The 10,621-nt window shown below is 51.1% G+C and overlaps 1 protein-coding gene across 1 annotated transcript in view; it reads left to right on the top strand.

The window, feature by feature from the left end:
• Positions 1-2,628: 2,628 nt before the first annotated feature.
• Positions 2,629-10,621, top strand: part of SH3RF3 (SH3 domain containing ring finger 3) — a gene marked incomplete at its 3' end in the record, with an annotated part of 231,043 nt that continues 223,050 nt past the window's right edge. The window contains exon 1 of the mRNA XM_079542119.1: positions 2,629-3,027. Coding sequence (XP_079398245.1) covers positions 2,632-3,027 — 396 coding nt within the window. The 5' untranslated portion in view covers positions 2,629-2,631. The remainder of the gene's footprint in view (positions 3,028-10,621) is intronic.

The following is a 10,621-nucleotide window of genomic DNA, read 5'->3' as shown; positions in this document are numbered from 1 at the left end:
CCTTCCCTCCCTTCCCTCCCCTTCCCTCCCCTCCCCTCCCCTCCCCTCCCCTCCCCTCCCCTCCCCTCCCCTCCCCTCCCCTCCCCTCCCCTCCCCTCCCCTCCCCTCCCCTCCCCTCCCCTCCCCTCCCCTCCCCTCCCCTCCCCTCCCCTCCCCTCCCTTCCCCTCCCCTCCCCTCCCTTCCCTTCCCCTCCCCTTCCCTTCCCTTCCCTTCCCTCCCCTCCTTCTTTTACCCTTCCTGTCCCTTTCCGTTCCCTTCCCCTCCACTTTTCTGAGACACTAAGCAGTAGCCAGTACATGATTACTATTCAGGAAAACTGCAAATGAAGTCCTAGAACTTCTCAACAGCCTTTGCTCTCCTGAAACAGCATTTTGCCTTTCTGAGCCCCTTTTTGTTTGAAGGTACCCTTCAAAGAAAGTTAAAGTGCCATGAAGGATTTTATTCCATCCACCATGGGAGTGAAGTCACTCCACAGCCTGGAACAGGAATTGTTCACCAGTCAGCTCCTCAGACACCCAAATGCAGGGATGTACAGCAAAATGTGCCACACCATCACTACGTGTAAGGCAGCACCTCTGCTTAAGAGTCGTGCTAATCACATTACTTAATGACTTCACAAATAATCACTTTGCACTTATAATCTGAAGCTAGAAGTTTTGGCAGCTGAGACAGGGAAATTAAACAAAATCCACATTTCCTTAAAATAAACCAAGACCTGTTAAATCATCTGTATCTCTTTCCGTTCTTTTTTATGTGTTTTATCCCAGCCTTCTGCGTATTTCTCTGTTTCTCTGATTGGCAACAATCAGAGTATGTTTTGCACTTCTGCACCTTTCTAAAGCTTCAATGATGTCAAGGGAGCCTCCCATCCCCTCTGTGTTTTCTATGGTTTGAGGACAGGTAATGGGGGCAAGAGGGAATAGCCTTAAGTTGCACCAGGGGAGGCTCAGGTTGAATATTAGAAAAAATTTCTTTTTAGAAGGAGTGATGAGGAGTGATGAGGCTGCCCGGGGAGGTGTCCATCACCATCCCTGGAGGTGTTCAAGAGTTGTGTGTATGTGGCAATGAGGGACGTGGTCAGTGGGCATGGTGGGGATGGGCTGGTGGTTGGATTAGATGATCAGAGAGGTCTTTTCCAACCTTAATGATTCCGTGATTCTATGGAACTCAGGGAAGCCTGGTGACAGGTCAAGTTGAATAGGAGGACAGATGAAACACATCCATCAGGTCACGAGGTGTGCCCTTGCTTTACAGTGGTGCAAGAGCACTTTCTGCCACATGCTCTGACCATTTTCACCTCAGAACAGAGCAACCTGAGATGCTAAAGAGATTGTGCTTCTCATTACAGATGTTCCAGTGCTCCCTCCCTGCTGACGCCTTCATCCTTAAGGCCCTCTGTTCCTCCTCTTAAATCAAGTTTTACCCCAGAGAAGCCCAAGACCTTGGTGCTGTATTTCACAATTCCCTGTGCATCAGTACTTTTTACAGTTTAAAACTGGTGAGGTTGGGATTTCTCTCCACAAGGACATGGGTTGGATTACTGGGCACTGCAAGCAGTGACCTGACCGCACCACAGGCTTCTCTTAGGTGTTATTCCCTCTGCACTGCAGCACCACAGGAGCAGCAGAAATTCAGTGCTTTTCGTTAACTGATGTTTAGTACGTCTTACTCCACCGTGGCTGGATTAACCTTAGGACATCAGAGCCCTCATCTTGCTTTACACATCAGAATTGCTTTGTGGAGTCCTACAACTGATGGAAGGACTGTGAACTGTCCTCCTGACACAGCTTTCAGAAGTCGATTTTAAAGGCATCACTTGAGGGAGAAACAGGACGGCTCCTGCAAGCCCTCACATCCCACACGAGCAACGGCTGTAGCTTACTTTGAAAGCCCACGGCGGTGACACGGAGCCGTGAACAAAACTCCGGGGCCCGATCCCTCCTGCCCATCTCTGCAGCCCGCGGTGATCGGGGTCGCGCGGAGGCACCAGGGGGCGCCGCGCCGCCAGGGATAGCGGGGCCCGGCCGGCGGCCCCGGCCTCGGCGGCCCGCAGCGGGGCTGCCCCGTCCCGTCCCGCCCGGCCGTGCCCCGGCGCTTGGGATCCCGCCGGGACGCCGGGCACGGGCTGCAGCCCCCTCCTCCCCGTCACTCGTTTCCTCGAGGGGATCTCAGAGAGGCGGAGGAGTAGGAGGAAGAAGGCGGGCGGCGAGCCCCGCCGCCGAGAGCCGCGGGCCGGCGGCGGACCGGGCGGGGCCAGCCTCCGTGCCGCGGGCGCCTCCCGGGGCTCCCCGCCCCGCCCCGCTGCGGCCGCCCTGGCCCCCCGCAGCGGCGCCGGGCCCCGTAGCGCCGCGCTTCGCCTCCGGCCGGCCGCCCTCCTCCCGCCCCGCGCCGCCGCCGCCGCCGCCCGCCCGCGGCCCCCCCGCCGCCCCGATGGCCCTCGGCGCGCCTCCGCCGCGCCCCCCCCGCCGCCTCCGCCGCCGGCCGCCGCGGCCCTAGGGGCGTCGGGGCCCTGCGCTGCCCCGCGGAGGAGAGGCGGAGGCGGCGGCGGGGCGGGGGCGGAGGCGGAGGCGAGGGGGCGGCGGAGCGGCGGCGGAGCGGGAGCCGGCGGCGGTGGCGGCGGCGCGGCGGCGATGGACGAGTCGTCGCTGCTGGACCTGCTGGAGTGTTCCGTGTGCCTGGAGCGGCTGGACACCACGGCTAAGGTGCTGCCGTGCCAGCACACCTTCTGCCGCCGCTGCCTAGAGAGCATCGTCAGCTCCCGCCACGAGCTGCGCTGCCCCGAGTGTCGCATCCTGGTGGGCTGCGGCGTGGACGAGCTGCCCGCCAACATCCTCCTCGTCCGTCTCCTGGACGGCATCCGCCAGCGGCCCCGCGCCGCCGGGGGCGCCAGCGGCAGCCCCAGCGCAGCGGCCCCCGCGTACCCCCAGCCCGCCGCCGCCCCCAGCGCCGTCGCCGCCGCCGCCGCCTCGGCCGCCGCCAGCCTGAGGGAGCTGGCAGCCGCCAGCCGCAGCGCCCTGCTGGGAAAGGTGGGTGCGGGCCGCGCGGAGCGGGCGGGCGGGCAGAGCCCGGCGGGGGGCTGCGGGGTTGCCGGCGGGGAGCGGGGCGCTGAGTCCCGGCGACGCTTCCAGCCCCGCTGCCCGGCAGGTGCAGGAGCTGCCGGCTGGCGTTGCCCTCCCGGGAGCGTGGGTCTGCGTGTGAGGTGCGCGGTTTGTTGAAGGGGGGAGCGCTGCAGCGAATGCGGTTATGTTTTAAACCCGCAGTCGAACGCCTGATCTCGCTGCTTTTAAAATCAATGGCGAGGGCTGCGTCCACTCGGGTGGACAGAGGTCGGTTCCTCCCCGTGTTCCGTATGGCAGAACCCCAAGTGATGTAATTCACTGCCGGACCTCTCCGGGAGACTTCAGAACGGCGACGCTCCCGAAGACAGACGGGGAAGTTTATCTTATCTCTAACGTCATACTTACAGCGGGTAGATGGGGTTATCCCTGGTCCCGCGGATTGTGTCTGAGCCGTACCTCGGTGCTCAGGCTTCTGCCTCGGGAAGGTCACTGCGGAGATGCCGTGTGAAGTTGTGTCACTGTCGTGAATGTTTCAGTTAATTCATTTCCTATTTTAATCTCCTGCGGAGAACCAACAGAGCTGTCCTGGGGTCTCAAAGTTTTGCCTGCAGGAAATGATGGCAAATGCCACACATTGTTCCGTAAAAACCAGTCTTGGAGAGAAACGCGCCCAACAAGACTTCTCGCAGGGCAGAGCCTTTATTACTTTGCCGCGGGCTGCCATCGGCTTCAAGTATTTAATAAAGATTTGTCGAGCTTTAAGAGGAAGCAGGGCAGTGGGATGCCACCCTCTGCTTTTTTGCTTGTGATTTTCAGCTCAGCTATGCTCACTGCTTCGTCACGGCAGACAGCTGTTGTCACCTGGAGGTTCAGTGTCCCCAAATGGCAGTTTGCATTCGGTGGGCTGTTTGGAACATGATGTCCTCATTGCACTGGTACTGGAAGTAGGGGCTGCATCGAAGACTTGTTGCATCTGCAGGGCTCCTATTGCAGGGTCCTGTGCCCTAAGCAGCGTTTGTGGGCACCTAGCAGCACAGGCTCTGCTTCTTCTGGCTGTTAATCCCAGTTACCGTGGGATGTTGCTGTGGGGAATGCAGATATAAAGAGATGCTTTTGGGGAAAACTTACTTGAGAGTAACTTGAGAATGTGAGTACTCTCAGAGAGGTTGAGGTTTTATTATTTCGCCATAATCAGGATTGCCTGAAGTCACTTCACTAACCCCTATGCCAGTTGTCATGTAGTAAATGATCACACATCCTGTCTTCTCCTTTTCTGACTTTGATTGAACAGCGCTGTGCTGAGCATCACCACTTCTGTGGTGTGTCTGTGTGGGTTGCTATCCATCTGATTTTGGTAGAACGTTAAGTAGCTCATGACCTTAGAATCACATTTTGGCTGCTATGGTTAACAACTGCTGCTTCCATTCACTGGGGTGAGTGGATGCTGCTGGGGGGCTGCGGGGCTGTTTGCACAGCTTCTGACTGAGCTCCCAACTGCACCCTGCAAATCAATGCAGCGTGCTTGATCCTTACAAGGTTCATTACAGGGAGAGAAAGTCTGAACTAATCTGCTTTTAAAAAAAGCAGCAGGGGAGAGTAATCCTCCTCGGAGCTGCTGATACAGCTGATTGCTGAGCTTTCCTGGAGGCAGTGCAGCACCTCTCCTCCCCAGACAGCCACTGGAACAAACATGCCTGCACGGGGCTGGAGCAGAACCGTTTCCTATTCAATCTTGTGTAGGTCTGAACTGGGTCCACCTTTTCCGATCCTACATGGAGCCAGGACAGCTTATCTCTCTTGGGGAGAGCTATTGTGGATTCTATCTGTATTCCTGTATTTTTATTTTTATTTTTTTCTAGTTTCAGAAATCAGTGTAGATTTGCTGCCTGAGGCTTGAATGCAAATGATAGTGTTTTGCTAATTAATACCTTTCATTTTAATATATAACTTGGGACATACCAATGGGGTTCTGGTTAGGAAGGAGGCTGCTCGTTGCACAGAGCCAAGGTGCTTCCATCAGGCTCTGGTCTTGCAGAGACCCTCAGAGTGCTGTTTATTACCATCACACTGGGGATGTGTTTCTGTGAGAATTTCAGTTAACCTTAGAAAGCAGAGCAGAGCCAGCTTCCATGTTGTTATCATGCCCGTGTTTTGCTGTGACACATCTTACACTTGGGGGAAGTCTGCTTTGCAGAGTTGGCATTTCCAAAAACCGATGAACATTGTTTGACACTTTGGCAAAACTCAGAGCTTTGTGTTTCTTTCTCTGGGTTCAGATGGTTCTTTCCCTATAGCTTGGCATGGACTGGGTCTCTCCAGAGTGCTGAAATGTGGAATGAGAGGAGCTGGGAATGATCTGCAGCTGAAAGAGTTGTCCAAGGCCAACCTTCAGCAGTACTTAAGAAGTACTGCAGGTGCTCTAAGGCACATGGCACACACCTTAAGCATGAGAGGTCTGGAAGTGGTGTATCCCTGCAACTTTGGGCTTGAAGGATGCTTGTGATTGTCTTGATCTGCAGTGACATGTGCCCTTGCTAAGCCTGTCAGCCTTCCAAGTGCCTGTCTCAGCCTGTAAAAACAGTTGTTTCTGCACTGTATCTTTTGGGATGCTCACCTTAAAGATACTATGCAAATGCAGAGTATCGTTATAGATTTATAAAAGGGTCTGAAAGCTGAAAGAGTGCAGCAGAAGGATGAGGGGAAGAAAATCCAGAAGCTGTTAGAGTGGCCACCCCTGGGGATAACACAGGAGGCTGAGAGTGGTTTATAATGGTAGTCGCTTTACACACAAGGTTGTAATTTATTGGCTTCTCTGTTTCCATTACCACTGTAGAACCGCTGGGGGAATTCAGGTTCTGTCAAAGTGAATGGCTCCCTCGGACTGCTGAGGCATTATGGTAAATCTGAGTTCCTTACTGAGCGAGTTTTATTTTTTTTAACAATTGTTGGAGTGTATCACTTCGAATCTTTCAGGAGTTCTCAAGATCAAATACACAGCTAAATGCCTGCAAGTCTTTATCAATTTCCTCACAAACTGGTCGTCTTCCACTCCAGGTGCGAAGCTTACTGCTTGCTTCATATATAACCTGAGAGCAGTGTTTGTGTAACAAAGCAACAGGCCTTAAAAAGCAGAGCTGTGTCTCCATTTCCCCAGAAGAGACATGGCCGAAGTGGCAGAGTCACATGAGGTGTGCTCCCAGCAGGTGGGACAGGTGGCAGCGAGGGACGGCGTAAGGGAAGTGCAGTGTTAGCACAGTGACAGATACGCTGTGCTCTGCCTTTCACTGGGTGCTTCTCCCACCTTGGATATGTGCAGAACTGTTTTGCTGCCTCAGGTGAAAGGCTGCAGTTTGCTAGCCCAGGAGGAAGGTTCTGAATCCTTAGCCTCACAAGTAGAGGGAGCAGTGCTGGTTTGTTACTCAGTGTTTCAGAAATTGCCTAAAAGAGGTATCAAGCCATTGCTTTTTATGAGAGCACTGTCCTGTCCTGTACTGACTGTTTTTAAGGTTATAGTGGGATCACTGTGGAGTAGAAGCTGTGGAAATTTTTCACTGCAGTATTTTCTTACTGTAGCCCCTTTCTATTATGTGAAGATCTCACTCTGGGTTATACAAAGAGAAGCAGATGAGGTCTTGCATTTATATGCATGTATATCCATTGCAGGCACCAGTGGGCTGAGAGGATGCATTGTCAGGGGCAGAAGAGAATCCTGAGCTTGACTTTCTAATGACCAGGTTTCTGTTGGAGTTTCACACTTGTTAGCAATGCACAACATGAAGTAGACATACCTTAATTTTACTTTTTCTCTCAGGTATATCTTTTTCTGGTTTTGTTGGCTAATGGTTGAGCTTTCTCACCAGCTGTCCGAGCAGTACTTCCAAGTATGCGTTCTAGGTATCAAGGTCTCTGATTTTGAGATAGGTTTGTTGTTTTTTTTGTCTTACAGATGATTAAAAAGTGTGTTTTAATGCACGAGATTACCAAGGCGACTAAAGGGTATTGTAAAGAGAGTAACAAAGAGTTTTAAAATACCAGCAGTTAAGACTTTCATCACAGAAGTGAGAAAGCATAGGAGAGGGGACTGCAGAGGAGCTAAACCAAATACATTCAAGATTCACTGAGCTCTTAGTTTTTCAGCCATACTGCCATTTGCAGGTGTCACCTTGATGCCCATTACACTTTAGAGAAATGCAATGCTTACCTAACACTGGGCATTATTGTTAGCTTCTACTTGCAAGCAAGAGAATCACAGAATCACAGAATTTTAAGGGCTGGAGGGGACCTTCGGATATTGAGTCCAACCCCCCTCCAAAGCAGGCTTCCTATGGCAGGCTGCACAGGTAGGCACTCAGACAGGTCTTGAATATCTCCAGAGGAGAATCCACAAGTCAACCTGTTCCAGTGCCCAAGAGAGAACGTGTGGTAGACCTGATGTGCCCACGGGGTGACAGTGCCAACCTTTAGGGCTTTCCTTCATGTTCCTGGGTGGGCAGCAGTAGCTCAGGCACACATGGGAGAGCCCAGGGACTGTGTTTAGGGCATTGTGCCACCAGCCCTAGTAATGCATGTCAGCATAGCATACCTTCAGTGCCTCCTCTTGCCATCAAATGTGGATGCTAAGTTTAATCTCTGCACATCATCCCTCTGAGTGTTTCATGGATGGTGAGAGCACGTAGAGTGTGATAGTTTCTGGAGTTCAGCAGCTGTTTGCTCAGAGAGAGAATGTACAAACTGATGAGAGTATTACCCTGTGCATATTTGAATTCTGGCAGGTTTTGCCCAGCTCCCCTCAATGCAGTTTGCTTCTTGGGAGGCTGCTGTGTTCCTGAGGCCAAGGGCTGATGGCTGCTCGGGCAGGACACAGGGTCCTGGTGGGTAGGCCCACATAGGTCCCAGCTGCAATGTGTGCTCTCTGATTCGCACGTGTGAGCTGCCATACTAACGTGTAGTTATTCTGTAGGGGCTGGGAAGATCTCTTCTTAGAGCCTGGAGTTATTTTAGTGTGCTGTCTCAAAACTTCAGGCTAATTATCTGATTGCTGTTTCAAACTGAACAGTGTGCCTGGAGCTTTCCCTACAGTTTCACAACTTTCTTCAGTGTTTCAAGCTATATCTGTTAAGAAGCAATGCTTACACTGCTTAAGTTTCAGATGAACCTCCAATTCCCTTTTGCACTCCCGTGACCTGCCTGTAATATCTGTGACTATGGGAAGCTACTTCCTTCTTAAGTCAGAAATCATTCTCTTGGAAGCCTCTCCTTAACCTATAAAAGGCCGTTAATAACGACTGTTTCATTCTAATATCTCTAAGGATTGTAATTTCTGACTTCTCTGTTGAATTTGTTCAGTTTTTGGAGGCTTGGTGACTTCTGCACAGTAAAACTCTCTGGGATGCTCGGCTTTCCAGTAGTCCCCCATTGCATAGAGGCTGAATTCTAGCTAGTATTTTCAGTGCAGTCTTGTTAAAATCTGATATTTTACAACAGGTTTCCCCTGTCTGGGGCAAGCTGTCATGGGAAGAACCCAAGATTAGTCCTAATAGGACATGAGAGCCGGGACGAAGATAAACTGCGGTATTTGAGAAAGCTGCCTGACCTTGGCCTCGCCCCAGCTCCCACAGCAGCTGCATGCCTGCAGCTGGGAGCAGGACAGAGCTGTGCCAGCTGCGGGCTCCTCCTCAGCCCTGCACCGTGCCAGCCTGCTGCCTGGTCCTGAGCTGGAAAATAGCCATCTGGACCGTTGTGTGAAAGGGAAAGTAAAGATTTAAAAAAAAAACAAGCAAAGGGAAGTGGAAAAAATTAAGAAAATGTCTCACTGGTACATCTCAGAGCTGGGCTTGGAAGCAAAGCCTCTCTGTTTACCACCCCCTGATCTTCTTTCTTCCACTGGTTTAGGTTCCTCTTACTGCCTGAATGTTCTCCTGGCAGCACAGGGCAGCAGGAGGTTGCTGCTGTGCTCTCTCTGCTTGGCTCCAGTGCCGCGCTCTTCAGCAGCAGCGTTAAACTTGCTGGTTAGCTTTTCTTTGAGGAAAGTACTGCTTCTGTTGACAGAGAACTCATGATGGACCTTTAAAATTGAGGAGCTTTAAAAATGCCCCACAGTGTATAGTTTAATCTAATAGTCCTTGCGTGTAATGTGATCATTTTTATTGATACGTGCACATGGAATGCTTTTCAGCCCAGGGGAAGGACGGAAGGAAGGAATATTGCTTTGGGTATTAAAAAGACATTTTGTTTTTAAAAGTCAAGAGAAAAATGTGAAACATGTGAAATGAAGAGCACTGTCTGCCCAGCCTTTTGAGTGCAGCTCAGATGAGCTCCACAGCATACACAGTGCATGCTGTCTGTGCACACCCAAACTCCAGCAGTCCACAACTAAGGGCAGCAGCCACTGCCCTTTTCCTTGTGCCTGCCCTTAGGCTGCTTTTTCTCTTTCTCTTCTCATGCATTGCAGCCTATGTGCAAGTGACACAAGTGTTTGCACAGCCACATGCTGAAAAATGGCCCAGGATGGGCTGCGCAACATCTGCCCTTGCTCTGCTTCTCTGCTGGGGTCGTGGGCTCGGTTGGAGTGCCCTGCAGTGCTGGCTTTGGTGAGAGGCAGCTGCAGGAGGCACTGATCAGGCTGCGTGGGACTGTGCACTTTTGCCACAGCAATAGTGTAATGTTACTCGACACAGAGGTGGGAAGGATATTCTGATTGCTGAGACAACGGGACCATGGTGCAAAGCTTGGTCCTGTTGTCTGGTGTGCCTTATGGATCAGTGTCAGCAGAGTTTGTTCCTCTAATTGGCTGATATCTGGAATATGATTTACCACACAAGTGACACTGGTTTTGTGTATGGTGAATGAGTGTACAGAATTGGTAATTATGAGAAGAGGTTGTTTCTTACCCGATGCTTGAAGTGCCTCTCCACTGCTACAGCAACAGGAGGGAGAGCCTGATTATTCAGGCAAGTTAATGTTAATTTTATTCTCAAGATTTTTTTTTAAATCTGATATTCCAATATGAATTTGCCATTGCTAATTTTAGAATGGTCTGCTTGCAGAAGATAACAAATCCCAGTTTTAGATGAAATAAAAAATATTTTAACAGGAGGTTGACTAGATTGTTATCAAAATGCTAATGATCAGTTCTCCTGCAGCCTCACTTATTTTCAGAGGGAAGACTACAATGGACACATCATCTGAATAAGATTGATTTTAATATGTATTACTATCTCATTAAGCTGTTAAAGTCTCTCCCCTTCTGGACAGAGGTTCATTATGTGCTGCAGCTGATGCATCATTATCATGGGCTTAGGTACAAGATGGGCAGAGTGTGAGAGAGAGATCTGAAGTTTTGAGTGCATTGTATGGGTGAAGACACCATGGTCCAGACCACAAAGAGAGGGGAACTGCTGTGCCTGGTGTGTTGTGTCCTGACTGCCTTCTTGTTGGCAGCCAAACGTCAGCCAAATCCAGGCACTATTGTATTTACTTTACTAAATGATATTTTTAGTAAATATTGTTGAACATGCTTGCTTGTGGATTAATTTCAGGCTAATTCAAATCAAAATCTCCT

Source organism: Tetrao urogallus (genome assembly GCF_951394365.1).
Source record: "Tetrao urogallus genome assembly, chromosome: 1".
Lineage (NCBI taxonomy): Eukaryota > Metazoa > Chordata > Aves > Galliformes > Phasianidae > Tetrao > Tetrao urogallus.
Note: the sequence above shows the minus strand (reverse complement) of the source record. Positions and strands in the feature narration are given on the sequence as shown.